The sequence below is a fragment of the Streptopelia decaocto genome (genome assembly GCF_964273445.1).
Source record: "Streptopelia decaocto genome assembly, chromosome: 4".
In the NCBI taxonomy this organism is placed as follows: domain Eukaryota; kingdom Metazoa; phylum Chordata; class Aves; order Columbiformes; family Columbidae; genus Streptopelia; species Streptopelia decaocto.
The window spans coordinates 77,840,361-77,861,466 of NC_138658.1; the positions used below are offsets into that span (position 1 = coordinate 77,840,361).

At 51.3% G+C, this 21,106-nt stretch overlaps 1 protein-coding gene across 5 annotated transcripts in view; it reads right to left on the reverse strand.

Annotated features, from left to right (window-relative positions):
- Nucleotides 1–21,106, reverse strand: part of ZNF638 (zinc finger protein 638) — a 61,360-nt gene that overhangs the window by 13,171 nt on the left and 27,083 nt on the right. For 2 of the 5 annotated variants that reach the window (XM_082051891.1, XM_082051887.1), the window contains exons 7-29: nt 19,480–19,626; nt 19,002–19,133; nt 18,600–18,658; nt 18,394–18,437; nt 16,772–16,933; nt 16,605–16,676; nt 15,125–15,177; nt 13,982–14,043; nt 13,734–13,772; nt 11,203–11,516; nt 9,324–9,646; nt 8,650–8,796; nt 8,383–8,514; nt 7,990–8,048; nt 7,788–7,831; nt 7,400–7,561; nt 7,233–7,304; nt 5,927–5,979; nt 5,182–5,313; nt 4,906–5,034; nt 4,545–4,586; nt 2,708–2,848; nt 5–130 (exon numbers count right to left, since the gene is read on the reverse strand). In XM_082051891.1, the coding sequence (XP_081908017.1) occupies nt 5–130; nt 2,708–2,848; nt 4,545–4,586; nt 4,906–5,034; nt 5,182–5,313; nt 5,927–5,979; nt 7,233–7,304; nt 7,400–7,561; nt 7,788–7,831; nt 7,990–8,048; nt 8,383–8,514; nt 8,650–8,796; nt 9,324–9,646; nt 11,203–11,516; nt 13,734–13,772; nt 13,982–14,043; nt 15,125–15,177; nt 16,605–16,676; nt 16,772–16,933; nt 18,394–18,437; nt 18,600–18,658; nt 19,002–19,133; nt 19,480–19,626 (2,646 nt within the window). Of the gene's footprint in view, nt 1–4; nt 131–2,707; nt 2,849–4,544; nt 4,587–4,901; nt 5,035–5,181; nt 5,314–5,926; nt 5,980–7,232; nt 7,305–7,399; nt 7,562–7,787; nt 7,832–7,989; nt 8,049–8,382; nt 8,515–8,649; nt 8,797–9,323; nt 9,647–11,202; nt 11,517–13,733; nt 13,773–13,981; nt 14,044–15,124; nt 15,178–16,604; nt 16,677–16,771; nt 16,934–18,393; nt 18,438–18,599; nt 18,659–19,001; nt 19,134–19,479; nt 19,627–21,106 lie in introns of all 5 variants that reach the window. The other 3 variants (XM_082051888.1, XM_082051889.1, XM_082051890.1) reach the window with 3 other exon arrangements.

Below are 21,106 nucleotides of genomic sequence, written 5' to 3' on the forward strand. Positions count from 1 at the left end.
TGACCTGGGCGGCGTGTCCGCGGGGCGACAGGGCGCAGGTCAGCGTGTGCTCGCCCATCACGTAGGGCTGGTGCTGCAGGGAGCTGTGCATGGAGAGGGCTGAGCCGGGGCTGTCCAGCTGCAGGATGGCCTGTGGGGAACAGAGCACGGGCTTCAGGGAACCGGTCCAGAACCCCAGAGTGTGAGGGGTTGAAGGGCCCTGGAAAGCTCATCCAGTGCAATCCCCCCATGGAGCAGGAACACCCAGATGAGGTTACACAGGAAGGTGTCCAGGCGGGTTGGAATGTCTGCACAGAAGGAGACTCCACAACCCCCCTGGGCAGCCTGGGCCAGGCTCTGCCACCCTCACCCCAACAAGTTGCTTCTCATATTCAAGTGGAACCTCCTGTGTTCCAGTTTGAACCCATTGCCCCGTGTCCTATCACTGGTTTTCACGCAGAAGAGCCTGGCTCCATCCTCCTGACACTCCCTCTTTCCATATTGATCCCCAGGAATGAGTCCCCCCTCAGTGTCCTCTTGTCCAGCTCCAGAGCCCCAGCTCCCTCAGCCTTTCCTCACACGGGAGATGCTCCACTCCCTGCAGCATCTTGGTGGCTGCGCTGGACTCTCTCCAGCAGTTCCCTGTCCTGCTGGAACTGAGGGGCCACAACTGGACACAAGATTCCAGGTGTGGTCTCCCCAGGGCAGAGCAGAGGGGCAGGAGAACCTCTCTGACCTACTGACCACCCCCTTCTAACCCACCCCAGGTCCCATTGGCTTCCTGGCCACAAGGGCCAGTGCTGGCTCGTGGTCACCCTGCTGTCCCCAGGACCCCCAGGTCCCTTTCCCCTACGCTGCTCTCTAATAGGTCATTTCCCAACTTACACTGGAACCTGGGGTTGTTCCTGCCCAGATTCAAGACTCTACACTTGCCCTTGTTCTATTTCATTAAATGTTTCCCTGTCCCGCTCTTCAGGGCTCTGGATGGCAGCACAGCCTCCAGTGTCACCACTCCTCCCCGTTTGCTGTCATCGTCTTTTCTACTTGCAGAACAAGTTTAGGAAAGTCAGCTGGTAGAGCTTGTGATACTCCTGAAGGGTTTCACTATTTGTATTTTAAATTAGGTATAAGCAGCATTTATTGAGGAAATCCATGGGGGACAGTGACCTCTCTTGTTTGTGAGAGGCTGAAGGAGGGAACGTCTCCATGTGAACTTATCTCTGTAACTAAATAAGGACCCCCGATCCATCCCAAAGCAGCAGTCTGGAGCTCCCCAGCCACAGTGTCTGAATTCTGGCTCAGCTTTGGTTCTGCTCCACAATCACAGAACCGTTTGGGTTGGAAAAAGACCCTTAGGATCATGGAGTCCAACCACAAACCTGACACTGCCGATTATCTGTCTCACTTGGAAGAGCGCAACAAGCTCCAGCTCGGTTTTCTTTGCCACACAGCCCTGCAATGAACAGCCCTGTGGAAAGAACCTCAGCTAAAAACGCCATAACACAAACACGTCGGGTGCAAGAGGTCACGCTGTAACAAAGACTTGAACAAGAGTGAATGGTTAATGCTGATTTCCTGGAGTGCTGCACCTCCACATTACGGTACAGACATTAACACCCACCTGAGGTCACTGATAAAAGTCTATTATTTGCCTGCGCTGCTGCCCCGTTACTCCCACTTTCAAATAGAATCTTCCCTGTGTCCACACGCCCCGATGTGTGGGTGTAAAGCAGAACTTTGCAGGAATCCCCCAGCACCAGAGACTCTTGTACGATACTCTGGGCACAGATAATTCAGGTTATCACAGCTCCAGGGAGAAACCAGCAAACGCTCACCTGCCAGACTCACCAGGGAGACCAAGTCACAACCAGAATTTGCAACAGTCACCAATGCCCACGCCAATAAATTCACAAGAGGTTGTGTTCTGAAGCTGATTTTACCTGTGTCGATTCAATGGAATTAAAGGATTTGATGTTTAAGCCAACCAAGTCCGTTAAGGTCTAGAAAGGGGCCCTGGGTGTTTTCCTGGCTGCAGTTCTCTTTAGTGCATGGGGAAATTGCAAAAAGCAGGTTCCGTTTCAGAGAAGACAAATGCTGCTTAACAGCAGCTTCGCCTGGTTGATGGTGTATTAGCAGGTGGACACTTTGGCTAGCTCATAATAATGGGAACACAATTGCTTTTTCACTGTTTTTATATATATATATATATATATATATATGCAACCAATCAATTAAATCTAGTTCATCAAATAAAAATCCAACGTTAAGTGCAAAAAAGCAACATTACAAATTAAAATAACTTTTTTTTTTAATTGAAAATCAAATCACTACATTTTGAAATGCCCTGAAATCAAAAGCAGTTAGGGTAATTCTGACACGTTCACATCTCATATCGTGACTCTTCCCCAACCTCCACTCTGGTGCCAGAGCTCAGGACTCTCCCAGCCCCTGGGCAGCCCTGAGCTCCCTCCAGAGCCCACCGAGCCGCCCCCGTGTTCTTCAGCCTCACCAAAAGCCTCAAGTTTGGGTTGCCTGGTTGTTTTTTCACTTCTCGCTGCCCTCGGCAAACAGGACAAACTATTTTCTTGTTCGGGATGAGTGGAAAGAGTCAGAACCTTCATCTCTCGTCAGCACAACATTCTTGGTACTTGGAGATAAAAACCTACTTTCTGATTTTTTTTTTTCCTAATAGAGCATTTTGCACCAAAGGACAACAAACAACATTTACCTTATTTTTATTCTTCAGTATAACGTAATGATCGACCCTTCCGAAGCGAAGCCCCACGCAGACGACCTCGAGCTCCCTGTATCCGTCGTCCGGCAGGTTCCCCAGATGCACAAACTGCTTGTGGATGGTCTCGGTGTCCACCTGCACAAGAGGGGACACAACAAGCTCCTGAGCTGTGCAACAGCCGCGGGAGCAGCTGCACGGGCTGGACGAGCCCCCGCACGGGCTGGACGAGCCCCCGCACGGGCTGGACGAGCCCCCGCACGGTCCGTGTGGCGCTCAGAACAACCCGCAGACAACACCCGCACACCCAGCGCTCACGGATCTGCATTCAAAGCGCCTTTGCCATTTTCTATATCAGCAGAACCTGCTACACTTCCCAGTACAGAATAACAAAAGTCACATGAGTGGTTTACTTTTAATTATTATTATTTTTTTAACTTGTAAAAGTATCTTCAATGAACGCTGCAAATTATAGCTGAAGTCTAACTAAAATCTGGTATTTTGAAAGGCAGACATTATCTAATGAGATTATAAATCAGTCAAGGCATAAAAACCTACCCAAAAAACCCCAATCCTGGCTTTAAATTGGAGTTTGTTTTACCTGATCCGTTTGTAACAATGAACCACAAAATCCTGGAGGATTTTTGTGTCCCGAAGGCCCTGGGACAGAACAGCCCGAGGTACTTGGGAACCTTCAGCACCCCTGCTCTTTGAACACTTGACAGCCGCGCATCTTTTGGGACCACAACACCCCCAAGGAGCCCGAGATGCCTCCTGCCCCTGTCTCCAGGCCTGCTGGGCTTTGGGGCACTTCCCATCGCTTCAGCAGGAGCGCAGAAGCACCATTTGGGCTGAGGAGCATCAGCAGGAGGGGCCGGCACGAACCCCCGTGTCTGTCTGTGCCAGAGCACCGGCACACGGCAGAACCCCCACCCTTGGCAGGGACATCTCGAGCCTCCAGGGGTTTCTCAGAACACCGTTTCTTGTTGGCAGGGCTCCTGCAACCTATTTTTGAACCCAACCCGCTGAGCTGCCGCTGCTGTTCTCAGAGTGACTCTTGGGAAGCTCCTGTGCCAAGTGTTGGAGCCCAGAGACTCAGATTCACACCCACAACCGACGCTCTAGCGGGAATATCCTCAAGATGTTGTCTGCAGAAGACACGGAAGCTCCAATTTCATCCTCTCCCCACCTGCGCCGTGTGAAAACGGTTCACACAGCACCTGCCAGGGAGGCAGGAGGGGCGAGGAGGGGCGAGGAGGGGCGAGGAGGGGCGAGGAGGGGCGAGGAGGGGCGAGGAGGGGCGAGGAGGGGCGAGGAGGGGCGAGGAGGGGCGAGGAGGGGCGAGGAGGGGCGAGGAGGGGCGAGGAGGGGCGAGGAGGGGCGAGGAGGGGCGAGGAGGGGCGAGGAGGGGCGAGCAGGGGCGAGCAGGGGCGAGCAGGGGCGAGGAGGGGCGAGCAGGGGCGAGCAGGGGCGAGCGACACCAAACACAGCATGGAGATAATTGTGATAGGTAAACCTACAAACTGCCTACAAAGCCCATTGAGAGCGGGTGTGCTACCGCCGGGCACACACCCCAATCCTCCAGCTTGTCTGAGCACAACAAACCGTGACACAAGGGGACGGTCTCCAAGGGCTCCCAGAAATGTCTCATTCCTTCCACCTCATGCATCACGGAGCTAAACCCAGCGAACGTTTACTCATTCGCCCAGGAAAACATATAAAAACACTTAATTCAAGCGAAAGCTTCGATAACAGTTCAATTAGCTAATGTTTCAGTACAGAGGATGCTATTTTGACAGCATGGAGAGGAGAAGTTACACCACTTGCAACTCACCTTCGGGTCCGAATCTTTAATTAGAGTAGCGAATATTGCTTCCTAAAAAAAGGAAAAAGGAAAGACATTGTGAGATTTGAGCTGGAAAAGGCAGCTCTGGAGCAGCAGCTGAGCGGCCGTCACCGACAGCTCTCTAATTGCTGCTTTCTCAATTACATCGGCAGCGCTTTGGACGTCTCTGTTATTCCTGTATCCAAAGGCCAGGACCCAAAAAGACATTGAACAGAACTGGTCTCCAACAGGACAAACCACCAGAGTATATAAGCCAGGCAGGGTATGAAAGCCGCCTTAAATACCAAACCCTGCTCTGGATGCAAATGGTACTACATATCCCAGAATTTCAATCTATTTTGGCACTTACTTCATCTTTTATGGTCTGAAACTGCGGCACCATGCTGATGCAGAGCTGACTGCCCTCCAGCGATATCGCAAAGCACGTGTAAAATTTAACCATGGAATCAGCAGATGTTCTGTTTATTTCCAGATACGCCTTTCAAAATACAGAAAACGAAGCGTTACGACAATAAGCAATTAATCAAAAGCATCTTCCATCAACACTTGATGCATTATAGCATCCCATTTGTGTTGAAAATACATTTGTTGTTTCTCTAGGTAGGAATAGATCTCAATGAGGTACCTTCTTGTGTGATGACAGGATGAGCACGTCCCTCAGGCCCCCAAACGGCTTCGCCAGGTTGAAAATCTCCTCCACAGAATAACCCTTCTCGGGCAGGTTGGAAATCAGAACCACACACGTATCATCGGGCTCCTGCAAACCCAGGAACTGAATGGTACCGGCACTTCGGTTCTTTATCACAGTTATTTTTGCCATGTACGACCATCACCGAACTGAACGACACACTTGCTCAAGAGCACGTTACAACACTGGCAATCACGGCAAAACCAAGGTCATTGAAGCCTTTTCAGGATTTCACAGCAGAGCACATTAAACAATGTTTTAAAAACCTTTTCTCTAATTACATTGTGCAATAACCTTAAACACTGCTTATTACCTGTGGATGTATCGACACCTGAGCTAATGCTGCACAAACCTTAGGTTGTCTCATGCTACTTTATATTTATAAAAAATTCAAACCAAACCAAATTCGCCTGTAATTTAGTCACTATTTTATATCCCACACTCCAAGCCCTGCAGGACAGTATCACCCCGAGCAGGGCAACGCAGGTGATCAGAGAATAAAGCAGCTTCAGGGTCAATAAAAACCCCTGGAAAACAGAAAAAGCCGAAGAGTGAAGTGGTCGATGTCCATCAGCTCACGAACAGCACCGAGGAAGTGCCCAGCGCTCCCTGTTGTCAGCAGCTGCGGAGGCGGGGGGCAGGGGCTGTGCCGAGAGCAGCTCCGGAGCGCAGGGACACTGACCTTGGCGCCGGGGGCCGGGGGCTCCTCGCTCTTCACAGCCGCTCGCGGAGCTTCTGAAACAAACAGCGGGCGCTGAGGAGCTCGGCAGAGCTCCCGGAACCCCCCACAGCTGCAGACCCCCCGCGTGACGCCTCAGCACTGCTCTCACTGGGGACAGGAAACAGCCCTTCATTGCACGTACAGCGACTAATGGCACTGGCGAGACACATACAGGTGTATAAATGTACAACTATAGAAATGTACAGCCCTAGAAATGCTCCCACAGGGAAGAGTGTTAAGTAGGGATAAAAAAAAAAAACCAACTAAAATCCCTTAACTAACAGAGAACACTTTGCTGCCATTAAGGCTTTATCAGTGGAACAACCACGGCCACAAGAGTCTCCTACGGAGGTGCCCAGTGTGTGTCCACAAAAATCTTTCTCCTTCGTTTTCCTGGGCACAGTCCCCAGTGCCATGTGAGGGGCTCAGGAAACGAGAGACGGGAAACCAGCAGTGACACGGGGCAGGGGAAGGAGAATCACTGCTGCTGTCAAATGGTTATCACAGAATCCTTTTGGTTGGGAAAGCCCCTCAAGATCACTGAGTCCAATCATACCCCAGCCCTGTCCCTGCCCCATGTCCTGAGAACCTCGTGTCCGTCTGTCCAGCCCTCCAGGGATGGTGACTCCAGCACTGCCCTGGGCAGCCTGTTCAATGCCCCACAGCCCTTTGGGGAAGAAATTGTTCCCACATCCAACCTCAACCTCTCCAGGTACAACTTGGTGCCCCAAGCCCCTCAGTGTTTAAGAGGCATTTGGTCAATGCCCTTAATAATTCGCTTTATCTTCTGGTCAGCCCTGGATTTGTCAGGCAGGCAGATGAGATGATCGCTCTAGGTCTGTTACAACTAAATATCAGATATTCTACTCAGTTATAAAATCTGGGGAAAACGGCACCTATTGCAGCAGCTGAGCGGGCCATGGAAGCGCTGATGTTAACAGAGTCACTGGTGCAGCTGCAAACAGAACACACAGAAACCCCGAATCCTTTGCTCCAATGGGCTGTAAATAAAAGTCTCCATGTCGCACTGAACAGGTCTACGTAAAAAAACAATATCTGCTGAAAGATGGAAATCTGGGGTTTTTAGCCACTTCAGTCACCACAGTGAACTGTTGTTTCAGGTTTCAGCCATGGAACGTACTCTAACAGAGTTTCTTTCCCGACATCCTGTCATCTGAATTTCCCGGCCACAAAAGCTTCTCCTTCAGTTCACAGAACAGAAAGGTTGAGCACAGAAAAGACAAAAACCCAGCAGTTTGCAACGTACCTTGCTCAGCCACAGCTTCATGACCCGCAGCCGCGTCGGCCACCGCCGCCTCAGGCGCCTGCGCAGGCGGCTCTGAAACCAAGAACACGTTTGAGAAGACACCAGGACGTCAACCCGCCCGTCGCTCACGAGCGGCGCCGCGAGTTCAACGCCGGCCCGGGAATTACCCGGCGCAGGGGCCGGCTCGGCCGCCCCGCTGTGCTGCGTCGGCGCTGCCGCCACGGGCTCCGTCCGTCCGTCCCCTCCGCTCCCGCTCTCGGGCTCCGCCGCCTGCGCTTCCGCACCGGCCGATCCGGCTGCTGCCGCCTCCGCCGCTTCCGGGGGCTTTGCTGAGGGGAACGGCAGGAAAACCATTCCTCAGTTCAATACATTCAACTAACCCATTGCAAAAGAAAAATGAATGACATTATACATTCTGCTGCCAGATATTCAGAGACAGAATCACATAAATTCCTGCTCCTTGGGGCAAATGGGAAGCAAATGTCCCTACAGGAAGAGCTTTGCCAAGCACATGTGCAGCTGTGGCTCTGGGGCTGCTCTGCTGCCCAAACTCACCTGGAAGGGGTTTTGTGGTCTTGGTCGCGGGCGTCCGGTGCTTCCTGGAGCGAGCAGGGGAGCGAAGCACAGAAAAATCACGTTCAGAGACAACTGAGTATTGAAACAGCTCAAAGAAGCCCAAAAACCAGTAAAACATGAAGCCAAACTGCTATGAACCCATTTGGTATCACTAACACTAAACGTGGTCGGCAACACTCACTTTGTACTCGGTGCAGCTTTTTTAGGAGTCTGAGCCCGTTTTTTGGTCACAGCTTTGGCCTGAAATGGACAGAGAGAAGAACTTGTACTGCAGCGTTTATACTTCACATGCAAATGTGTGTGTATATATGTATATATAGATATTATTAACTGTGTACATATATTAAGATAGGGGTTATCTTTCACTGGTGACAGATACTATTAAAAAATAGGAAACTCATCCAAGAAAACCAGAATTGGAAAGTGTGTTTTCATACATATTTTAGACTGATATTTATGAAAAGGAAATTTAAAAATATAAAATAGCACATAAAATAAACTCCTAAGGGTGTTTTGTGGAGCAGAGCAGGCTGAGCAGCAGCACCCATTGCCACACACCGTCTCCCGCACTCACCGGCCCAGGCGATTCCTTTGGCTTTTCCGCCACGCTGATTTTCACCCGTTTCCCGTTGACCAGCACGGGCACAGTTTTGCCATATTCCACCGCTGCGACCACGGCTTCTTTGTAGTTCATTTCCAAGAAAGCCTAAAATAAGCAGCACTTTCAGCCTTTATTGATATTACAGCCACAAGACAGACTTTGCTGCAGTTTTGCCTGAGCAAACCTGCTCACAGCGTTTTTTCTGCATCCCGACACCGAAACGTTCTGCAGGAAACTCACCTCGTTCCTGGAGCGAAGCACAAGGATGTCACTGACTTTGCCAAACGGCTGGAAAATGTTCTTAATGTCTTGGTCTGTAAAGCCGTTGTCCGGTAAATCGGAGATCTGAAGGACGGTCCCAAAACTCAGCAGCTCCTCACTCAACAGCTACAGAGTGAAAACCAAACAAAAATAGACACTTTCCAAGCCCAGGAAAGGAAACAGGAAAGGATGTGGAGTAAGAATTGCTCTGAATTGGTCGATCTGCCTACTTCACTGGGGTATTCTGAATAAAAGCACAAGGACACAGCTGATATTTCCTTGTTCCACTGCTCTGCCTCGCTCTCCAGGGCCCAGAAGCCAGGACACGGCATTACCAACAGACACAACATCACCTTTGAGTTTCTCTCAAGCCCTACAGATCCAACACAGCCTTGACTGTCTGGGCGGCTGCTGCGGAGCCCCACGATTCCCCCTCTGTCCTTTCAGTGCCATCGTCCCCCTCAGCAGCACCAGGCCATGTTCTCTTTGCTCACCGTTGGGTAGTTTCCAGCCTCCACGGACCATTGTGTCTATGGCAAGTAAAGCTCAGGCTGCTTTTCAGGTGCTGTTTCCCAGAGACCTCTCCACAAGTGACCCCCCGCAACGAGACACGAACCGAATTCGGCAAACAGAGGAAACCCGCAGGCGCTCACCCTGTTGTCAGCAGCGGGATGAGCTCCGCCGGCTCCTGGGGACGCCTCTTCCTCCTCCTCATCCTCTTCTTGGCTCTGGGGTAAATCATCCGTTTCGGGAGGTGAGGAACTCGACCCAGCTATCGCAGTCACACCTTTCTTCACAGTCTTGGAAGAAACTCGTGTTTTCAGCGGCTTCTTCCCCGCCAGCGGCTGCGAGCGCGGCGCTTTTCCCGAGCCCGAAGGCCCTGACCCCGCTGCCTGAAGCATCTTGTGTTTAGTGATCTCGGCTACGAAGTCGGGTCTCAGCGTTTTCACCACCGTCTCCAGAGAAGGTTTTCTGTCTGCGAGCGAAAGGGAAAACAAACGGGGGTGGGTTGGTTTGTTTTTAGAATAAAAGGCACATATATCAGTGGTTTTCTGCAGTTGTAGCTTCAGCACCCGCTCTCCATTCCATCTCGAGAGCCGCTCGTCACAGAACTTTAATCACGCTCCAGCAGAGATGGTCTGTAAATAAGAACCCTCTGTGCCATTTTCACTGTGTGTTTTAAACTGACAATGTTATCTACAAAAATCCTACGGGCTGGAGCAAGAGAATGACTGGTTAATTTAGTATGTCATGGAACGTAAGAAAATAAGAGAAGTTTTCAAGCCTTTGGTTCTCTTCTCACACAGTGATACACAGCAGGGCTTTGCTGAACTTTGTACCCTCCTGCCTGCTCTTTGCCCTACAGACTGTTGGTTTAAGTTGTTCTTTAATGACCTGATATAACATTTATTTCCTGTACACTTGCTTTCGGGGGAAAATTTATATTTGGGTTATTAATTGCTGCTGCTTCTCATTTCTTCCACATTAAAACGGTTTGAGTTTTATCCTTAAGATGTTTTTGGAGCTGCCTGTCCCTTCACAGCCCTTCGCCTCCACATCTTTCCCACAAGAGCTCGGTACCTCTCGATTTTGGGAGAGCACACAGACAACAGCCACCGAACAGACCCGAGGAGAACAAACCAAACCAACTCCTCTGCTCTTTTTTTCCTCTTCAGAATTTAAGAAGAAGAACAACGCCAAACAAACTGGCGTTTGAGCCAGAGACTGAGCTCTGAATGAACTCAGCTCTGCGGCCTTTGCAGAACTGGTTTGGACACTGAAGGATGAGGAATTTTCAGTTCTTGTCAATCCCTGACCACCCTCACTGGATTAAAACCTGAGCAGGCGCGGAGCAGCCCCTGTTCAGCAGTTACTGCCGTGATGAACCGATTGTGACAGCAGGGCAGGGAAACTACAGACCTTTCTGAACGCCCGTTCTCCTCTGAGCTGCTCACAAAGCAACAGCAAAATGTTCTTTTCAAAAGTAGAAAGAAAAGCACCTGGGTGACCCCTGATAGATCACAGAATCCCAGAGTGTCAGGGGTTGGAAGGGCCCTGGGAAGCTCATCCAGTGCAATCCCCCCATGGAGCAGGAACACCCAGCTGAGGTTACACAGGAAGGTGTCCAGGCGGGTTGGAATGTCTGCACAGAAGGAGACTCCACAACCCCCTGGGCAGCCTGGGCCAGGCTCTGACACCCTCACCAGGAACAAGTTGCTTCTCATATTCAAGTGGAACCTCCTGTGTTCCAGTTTGCACCCATTGCCCCTTGTCCTGTCACTGGTTGTCACCAGAAGAGCCTGGCTCCATCCTCCTGACACTCCCCCTTTCCATACTGATCCCCAGGAATGAGTCCCCCCTCAGTGTCCTCTTGTCCAGCTCCAGAGCCCCAGCTCCCTCAGCCTTTCCTCACACGGGAGATGCTCCACTGCCTCCAGCATCTCTGTTGCCCTGTGATAAACCTCTTGAAACCAACTCAGTTTTCCCGCAATGGAAGGAAGTTTCACGGGGGCGGCGCGTCGGCCCCTTTACCTTGGGAGCCGCTGGGTCTCCGGGCTGCCCAGTCGTTACTGGCGGATCTGCGGGGCCGGGGGCTGCTTCTCAGCGGGTTCCTGGATCGCTGCGGTGAGCGGGACCTGTGTCTGGGGCTCGGCCGCCGCATGGGCCGCGGGCTCCAGCATCTCGGCCGCGTTGGCCAGTACCGGCCGGGGCTCCGGGACCTGGAGCGCGAGCGGCGCCGAGCGGAGCTGGAGCCGGAGCCCCGCGAGCGCCGGGGGCTGGGGCTGCGGCTGCCGGAGCCCGAACGGCGCTTCGGGGTCTGGTTCTCCTTCCTCTCACTCGCATTTCTAACAGAAACCCAAAGTGACAAAGTTTAGAGTCTGATTTGTTAACAAACGTACTTTTTGTCACTAAACATACTTTACATACTGGTAACATGTTTACTTATTAACTTAGGATAGGTTGACACAACCGAAAAGATGCAAGGAGGAGAGGAAAACCTGCACGGAACAAGACAAAGCTGTAAAGAAAACTAAAGTTACAAGCTGCAACGCTGTGGAAAAATAACACAAAGAAAAGGATACATCAAAGAGTAAAGAATTAAGATACTTCCCTTGCTTCTTCCAAATCTAGTTTGGAAATAAGCAACCTTGAGACATTACAGCTAAAATATTGACTGAGACTGAGAGATTTGGGAGGATACATAAATACACGTCCCCTACATTTTGATCCTACTTAGAAATGTTAAACTGAGGAAGAACATGGAAAGAAGCAACAGTGAGGAGATCCAGGGAAGAACCGTCCCTGCTACAGACATGGAGAGTTGTCAGGCACAGGAACCCTGACAGGACAGATCACAGCAGTAACAGGGAAAACCCTGAAAACGGACAGAGTGTGTGCTGAAATATCCTGAACACTGCTGGTGAACTTCTCACAGAATCACAGAATTGGTTGAAAAAGACCCTCAGGATCATCGAGTCCAACTTAACCTCAGTCTGTCCCTGCCCCATGTCCTGAGAACCTCGTGTCCGTCTGTCCAGCCCTCCAGGGATGGTGACTCCAGCACTGCCCTGGGCAGCCTGTTCAATGCCCCACAGCCCTTTGGGGAAAAATTGTTCCCAGATCCAACCCCAACCTCCCCTGGCGTAACGTGAGGCCGCTCTTGTCCTGTCACTTGCTCCGTGGAGCAGAGCCCGCCCAGCCAGCTCCCATCTCAACCACGTCCCACCCACGCAATGTCCCATTCGCTCCAAACATCACTAACAATCCATTTAAACCCCGTTATTCCTGCGCCAAATCAAACTGTTTGAATGTATTACCAAACCCATCCTGGTCTCTGGGCTTCCCGGAGGGTAAGGTCAGTTGGCTCACTGACCCAGCCCGAGAGCACAGAGCCGCCTTCGGACAGAACATCCCACAATATCCATCAGAGCAGCCGTGCTGCTGTGGGGAAGGGCTGCAGAAAGCACCGCCCAACAAGGACTCTCGCACACCCGGCCCTGCTCACCAGAACCGCCATTGAACGCTTTCCCATTTCCTCACGTCCTCAGTGACGTGAGCTCCCTTTGCCTCGGCCGCCTCCACCAGCAGCACCGGGCAGCTGTTGCCGTGTGACGTTTGAAAACATCACCTTTTGACACTTTGGTAGGATGATTATCATCAGCTTGCTTTCTCTTATTTCTCTTTTTAAAGTTCCATTTCCCCTTGGAGAGCCCTCAGCTGCGCTCTGCAAACTGACCCGACCTACCTCACCTACATATTCAGCTTTGTAACGTTATTTTTTTAAAGGGAATAGTTAACTTCCCAGGCAGCGTGTCAAACTAATTAACACAAAGTCACAGGAAAAACCAGCACCAATTTCAGTCCTACGATACCTATTTGGATGCAAGATGGAATACATACAAATATTGAACCAGTAGAGTAATCCAACCTTGCTGAGATTCAAGAAGAATTAGTCCACAGGGTGTGGGGGTTGTTTTAAAAAATTACCAGTAAACAGCATAGTTTTAAGGACAGAAAAGACATGAGCTCATGAATTCCGGAGTGTTCTCAACTCGTGCTCACGCAGCTCCCCGGGGGCCTGTGGCCGGAGGAGCCGGCGCGGCACACGCTGCCAGCAGTGCCCGCACACGCTGCCGTCACACAGGGGGACACTGCACACACGAGTGGCCTGAGAGGACAAAGATTAAACCTACAAGTCAGAAATCATGCGGTTTAATCGGGATGTAACACTGGTCTCAGCCTCCTCCGTCACCGCGGTCTCAGTTCAAGCCCTCACAGCAAACCCCGGCACAGGCAGAAGGTTCAAGGGGTAACAACATCCATCTGCAGCCTTTTCCACAGACTCCACTCTCGGCCTTGGACACAGTTTGCAATGCCAGGACACTCACACTATTCAATGAATTCAGGACAAAATCCACAAAAGCACCCACACCATTTGATAATGAAAACACAACACCACTAACAGAGCTTGCCAGGGAGTACAATGGGAAAATGAACAGCATTAATCACCATGTTTCTAAGAGCAACAAGGTAAAAACAGCCCGAAAGCAACGAGCAGTTACCTCTTGGAGGAATAAGACTCGGGGTTCCAGTCGGGGTACCTGTGCGGGGGTAAAACAGCCCGTCAGGGACGAAGCCGCAGCTGCCGCTGCAGCCCCAGCTCTGCCCACGCGCGGCTGCGCCTCCAGCCCCGGCCCACCCTGCGCTCCCCAAGCACCGAGCTCGGCCCTTCCCTCCCACCCAGAGCCGGCTCAGTCACCCCGGCCCTCTGCACAGCACGCCCAGCACCCCCAGCCCAACCAGCTCTTACTGTTGGCGCAACTGGCGGCAGCTTTCGATGTGAGAGGTGGAGTTCTGGTGCAGAATCCAGTCCTGAGGGCACAAAGACACCCAGACAAGCTTCATTAGTGCGTCCAACGGCCGCGTCTCACACTTCCTGGCCACGTCTGCCCATATCTGACCTTCCCTCAAACAATCTGGCGTCAACATCAAATGTCTCCCTTAGGATTATTACTCTTTATGCAAAAGACTAAAATCCTCATTGATTATCAAAAGCTGTTAAAGAACAGAAAACCGTCTAAGCGGAAGTTGAACAAAAGGAATTAAATGAAGCCAATGCTTCCAGTAACACCCTGGGTTGTTGTCACCACACTCCTAATGCAAAACTTGATCCAATTGCTGGCTATATGAGAAGAAAACAACTACTTGCAGTCTGTCCAGACTGTCAGAGTGATGAACACACACAGTAAATTAAGCTGAATATATCAGAGAACCCGACACACCAATGCAACTGATAGACAAGGCTTTGTAAAATAACTGGGGTTGTGAAATTACACAAGATTTTTTCTAAGCCCATGCTGGTTTGTAACACAAAAGGTTATGAAATGTGTGGCTGGCAGAATCAAACTCTCCCGCCTATTTGGTGCAAGGAGAAGCTGGTGCTGGTTCCGCAGGGCTGGGAGGTGGGAAACCGCGACCAGCCCGGCTCCTCCTGCGCGTTGGGCAGCACAGAGCGCGGTGCCAACGCTGCTGCGGCACTGAGCCCAGCCCAGCCCCAGCAAAGCTGCTGCTGCCCCAGAAACACAGAGAACCGGGGCTTAAAGGCACTCGGACACACGGGGAGCACAAGGCTCGTGGTTTCCTGGAGGAGCAGATACACTGCGCACCCAGCAAACGAAGGCACTGGGAGATTTTACAGTTTACAAGAATTGCAACTATGGCATCTAAAGAGAAGAAACCCCGAGCAGGGCAACGCAGGTGATCAGAGAATAAAGCAGCTTCAGGGTCAATAAAAACCCCTGGAAAACAGAAAAAGCCGAAGAGTGAAGTGGTCGATGTCCATCAGCTCACGAACAGCACCGAGGAAGTGCCCAGCGCTCCCTGTTGTCAGCAGCTGCGGAGGCGGGGGGCAGGGGCTGTGCCGAGAGCAGCTCCGGAGCGCAGGGACACTGACCTTGGCGCCGGGGGCCGGGGGCTCCTCGCTCTTCACAGCCGCTCGCGGAGCTTCTGAAACAAACAGCGGGCGCTGAGGAGCTCGGCAGAGCTCCCGGAACCCCCCACAGCTGCAGACCCCCCGCGTGACGCCTCAGCACTGCTCTCATTGGGGACAGGAAACAGCCCTTCATTGCACGTACAGCGACTAATGGCACTGGCGAGACACATACAGGTATATACATGTACAACTATAGAAATGTACAGCCCTAGAAATGCTCCCACAGGGAAGAGTGTTAAGTAGGGATAAAAAAAATAACTAAAATCCCTTAACTAACAGAGAACACTTTGCTGCCATTAAGGCTTTACCAGTGGAACAACCACGGCCACAGGAGTCTCCTGTGGGCGCACAGGGACTGTGGAGGTGCCCAGTGTGTGTCCACAAAAACCTTTCTCCTTCGTTTTCCTGGGCACAGTCCCCAGTGCCATGTGAGGGGCTCAGGAAACGAGAGACAGGAAACCAGCAGTGACACGGGGCAGGGGAAGGAGAATCACTGCTGCTGTCAAATGGTTATCATACAATCACTTTGGTTGGGAAAGCCCTTTAAGATCGAGCCCAACCGTTAACCCAGTGCTGCCAAGTCCAGCACTAATCCAGGTTTCTATAACAGGTTCAGCAACTCCAACCTTGCCGCATCTCCACTGCCACATGCACAGAGCTGAGAATTAATTCACATTCATGCTATGTTTAAAAGATAGTCTGTTACTAATCAGTCTGTTAGTAACCCAGGTGTAACAGCCGAACGGTCACAAGTCCATGGGGCCCAAGCTCTGCAGTCCTGTTGAAATACCACAGTATGTATCTAGGATAAGGTCACGCTCCTCATGGACAAAGGGAAGGTGGGGGATGTAATCTGTCTGGATTTTGGGAAGGCGTCTGACCCTGTTCCTCCCAGAGCAGCTGTCCGGCTGGGAGAGGAGCAGCTTAAGGGTTCTGGTGAATGTGGCCACCGTGGCTGGTGCCCGGGCAGCAGAGGCTCTTCCCAGGCTCCGTCTGCTGGCCAATCCCTTTATCGACCACCCGGATGCAGACGTTGGACACAGAATTAGCAAATGTGCTGATGAGCCCAAACCCAGTGGTGCAGCTGACTCTCCGGAGGGACAGCAGGTCATGGAGAGATCTGGATAGGTGGGAGCATGGTGCACCAATTAGTGGGACAGACTTTAACAAGTTGAAAGGCTGGATTCTGCACCTGCGATGGAGTAACAACCAGGCAGGAGGATAAATTGGGAGAGAAGCATAAATCTTGGGTGTTTTTGGCCACTTTGGTCACCACAGTGAACTGTTGTTTCAGGTTTCAGCCATGGAACGTATTCTAACAGATTTATTTTCTGACATCCTCTGTCATCTGAATTTCCTGGCTGCAAAAGCTTCTCCTTCAGTTCACAGAGCAGAAAGGCTGAGCACAGAAAAGACAAAATCCCAGCAGTTTGCAACGTACCTTGCTCAGCCACAGCTTCATGACCCGCAGCCGCGTCGGCCACCGCCGCCTCAGGCGCCTGCGCAGGCGGCTCTGAAACCAAGAACACGTTTGAGAAGACACCAGGACGTCAACCCGCCCGTCGCTCACGAGCGGCGCCGCGAGTTCAACGCCGGCCCGGGAATTACCCGGCGCAGGGGCCGGCTCGGCCGCCCCGCTGTGCTGCGTCGGCGCTGCCGCCACGGGCTCCGTCCGTCCGTCCCCTCCGCTCCCGCTCTCGGGCTCCGCCGCCTGCGCTTCCGCACCGGCCGATCCGGCTGCTGCCGCCTCCGCCGCTTCCGGGGGCTTTGCTGAGGGGAACGGCAGGAAAACCATTCCTCAGTTCAATACATTCACCTCATCCATTTGCAAAACAAGAATGAACAACGCTATAAATTTTTCTGCCAGATAGTCAGAGGTAGAATCACAAATTCCTGCTCCTTGTGACAAATGGGATGAAAACGTCCCTAGAGGAAAAGCTTTGCCAAGAGCAGGTCTGGCTGTGGCTCTGGGGCTGCTCTGCTGCCCCACTCTCGCCTCCTTTCCCCAGCTCTTTGCTGTTCTGCATCTACAAACAGCGTTCATTACCGCAGCCTGAGCCAGGTCACCAGCAGCGAGAAAGGTGCCTGAATTCACTGTCTCCTGGCACTGCCCATGTCTTAGTATTCTCTTTTTTACCTACATAAAACATCCAAAACCAAGTAAGTCAACAGAAACACTTATTTCTGTACTCTTGCATTTGTCGAGTAAAAAAACCACATCCAAAACTATTGTGCAGCACTACCATTTGTGTCAGATTAGACACAGAAAACCCCAAACCTGAAGGGTAAGTTAATTCCAGCAAACTACTGGAAGCCATGGAGCATCTTTGTGAGTTTCTTTAGCATTGCGGTGACTAAACCTCCCTCCTGCAGCGGGCTTGTGTTCTCCTGTGCGCAATGGCTGTCTCCATTCGGGGAGAGCTCGGAGACGCGCTTACATGCAGCTCCATTCCCGCTGGGCTGGGAGTGACGACGCTGACACACAGATCAAGACTAAGAGCATGTTTAAAAGGCACCATTTCCATCAAGATAACGTCTGGTCCCCAACTCTGCTCAGAAAAATTGCTCATGAAAGCCAATAAAAACAGCAATATAAAATCATACGGCTGTTACTTCCAATGTCTTAATAATACCAAATTTCTGTGAAGTTTCATTGGCTTTTGATATATTTACTGCAGTCTGTCCTGTTTTCAATGAAGTATTTAAAACTACGATTCTTCTCTACCAGCACAACATGAAGTTTCTCTGCCAGAGCAAGCACTAATAATAATTGCAGTAACTTCTGTCTGCGTCAGGGCAGAACTTTGTAAGCACGTGGAACCCACAGGAACATGAAGCACTGGGGAGCCCCAGCGCTGACTGCAAAAGAGAACTGTACGTACGCACGAGCTTTAAGTCAGCTTGAAGAATTACACTTACTTTATGGAGCACAAGTGCCACAATTACGTTTAACAGATGAGGCAATTGTTTAAAACGACAGAGCACAAGCACAGGCCAAAGTGGGGTGTTTCTTGCTACTTGAGGGTTGTTTTTTGTGGGTTTTTTTAAAGGAAAAAAATCGGGTCACATGAAAATGAAGATATTCGAAAGTATAAACCTGATGTTTTCTTGTAACTCCCTGGACTTGGTTTCAGTGATTAATGAAATCATGTCCATAAACCGCAGAAATGGGAACAAGGCTGGAGGCAACAACGGGGGGTTCACGAGAGGCCGGGGCAGCCCAAACTCACCTGGAAGGGCTTTTGTTGTCTTGGCGGAGGGCGCCCGGTGCTTCCTGGAGCAGCAGGGAGCGAAACACAGAAATCAGCGTCAGGGACAACGGAATATTCAAACAGCTCAAAGCAGCCCAGACCCGGGAAAACGCGAAGCCAAACTGATACGAAGTGTGTGGTTTGCAGAGGTTGTCGCTACCGCAAACACCTGAGGCAACACTCACTTGGTACTCGGTGCAGCTTTTTTAGGAGTCTGAGCCCGTTTTTTGGTCACAGCTTTGGCCTGAAAGGGACAGAAAGAAGAACTTGTACTGCAGCGTTTATACTTCACATACAAATGTGTGTGTATATATGCATACATAAATATTACTAAGCATGTATATATATTAACATAAGGGTTATCTTTCACTTGTAACCGATTATATTCACAGATATCAAACTTAACAAAGAACAATAGGAAACCTGAGCTAGGAAGTGTGCTTTTATGTGTGTTTTAGACTGATGTTTATAAAAAAGGAAATTTAAAAACATAAAATAGCACATAAAATAAACTCCTAAAGGTGTTTTGTGGAGCAGAGCAGGCTGAGCAGCAGCACCCATTGCCACACACCGTCTCCCGCACTCACCGGCCCAGGCGATTCCTTTGGCTTTTCCGCCACGCTGATTTTCACCCGTTTCCCGTTGACCAGCACGGGCACGGTCTCTCCGTATTTCACCGCTGCGATCACGGCTTCTTTGTAGTTCATTTCCAAGAAAGCCTAAAATAAGCAGCACTTTCAGTCCTTATTGATATTACAGCCACAAGACAGACTTTGCTGCAGTTTTGCCTGAGCAAACCTGCTCAGAGCAGAACTGCACGTGCTTTCTAAGTTCACGGGGAGTTCAACGAAAAAAATCTGGATTTCAGTATTATACAAAAAATACCCTAATTCCTCTGACATTTAAGACTTAGTAGCAAGCGAGACTGAATTTCCACAATTCCACACAGCTATTCCACAATTACGTACACGATCTTTAATGACACACTCTTCAGGAAGCCTGTTCAGCTGAGCATTCAAATATGACACTTTTCATTGCTTGGCAATTTTTCTGCAGGAAACTCACCTCGTTCCTGGAGCGAAGCACAAGGATGTCACTGACTTTGCCAAACGGCTGGAAAATGTTCTTAATGTCTTGGTCTGTAAAGCCGTCGTCCGGTAAATCAGAGATCTGAAGGACGGTCCCAAAACTCAGCAGCTCCTCACTCAACAGCTACAGAGTGAAAACAAAAGGAAACACTTTGCAAGTCAAGTAACAACAAGAAAAAAGGATGAGTAACATAAATTACTCCAAAGCAGTCGGACTGCTTAGGTCACCGTGGTATTTGGAGTTTCTTGCTTTTTAACACAAGGACAGAGCCGTGATATTGTTGTTCCACTGCTCTGCCTCATTCTCCAGGGCCCAGAAGCCAGGACACGGCATTACCAACAGACACAACATCACCTTTTAGTTTCTATCACGTCCTACAGACCCACACAGCCCTGACTGCCTGGGCGGCTGCTGAGGAGCCCCACGATTCCACCACTGTCGGTGGGATGGGTTTGGATTCAAGCAAAACCTTTGAGAGGTCTCCCACAGGATCCTCCTGGCCGAGGTGTCCAGCTGGGGAACGCGCCGGGCGGCGGGTGAGCGATGGGCTGACGGGTCAAAGGGTTCCGGTAAATGGGGGCATGGCGGGTTCCACAGGATCCAACGCTAATGTCTTCATCAAAGACTTGGGCACAGGACTTGAGGGAATTCTAAGTAAGTTCGTTGAGGACACTAAACTGAGGAGCTGTCAACACTCCGGAGGGCTGAGAGCCCCTGAGAGGGATCTGGACAAACTGGAGAACTGGGCAACCACCAACCGCAGGAGGTTCCACAACGGCAAGTGCCGGAGTTTGCATCTGGGACTAGGTCTGTGTTGTTGTGAGCTGATCCTGCCACCCCAGTGCTGCCATTCCGAGCCCTGAGGTGATCTGGGTGTCCCTGGTGACACTGCTCTGAGCCCTGAGGTGATCTGGGTGTCCCTGGTGCCAACATTCCGAGTCCTGAGGTGATCTGGGTGCCCCTGGTGCCAACATTCCGAGTCCTGAGGTGATCTGGGTGTCCCTGGTGCCGCCATTCCGAGCCCTGAGGTGATCTGGGTGTCCCTGGTGACACCTCTCTGGGCCCTGAGGTGATCTGGGTGTCCATGGTGACACCTCTCTGGGCCCTGAGGTGATCTGGGTGTCCATGGTGACACCTCTCTGGGCCCTGAGGTGATCTGGGTGCCCCTGGGGCCGCCACCTTGTGTGCTGAGGTGATCTGGGACACGGCAGCTCTGGCTGTACAGACTGGGGACGAGAGGCTGCAGAGCAGCTCCGTGCAGAGGGATCTGGGGATCTGGTCGATGACAAGTTGAACATGAGCCACAGTGTCCCTGGCACCAAGAGGGACCCGTGTCCTGGTGCATCCAGCACCCTGGGGTGTGTCAGGAATGGACAACATGACCTTTAAAGGTCCATTCCAACCCAAACCGACCTGTGATTCAACCCAAACCGATCTGTGACCCCAAGCACAGCACGGCCAGCCGGGCAGGGAGGGGACTGTCCCGCTCTGCTCTGCGCTGATCCGACCTCACCTGGAGCATTCACTGTGTGCAGGGCTGGGGACACGGGAGAAAAGGAGATAAAGCTACTGGGGTGTCCAGAGGAGGCTGTGAAGTCGGTGA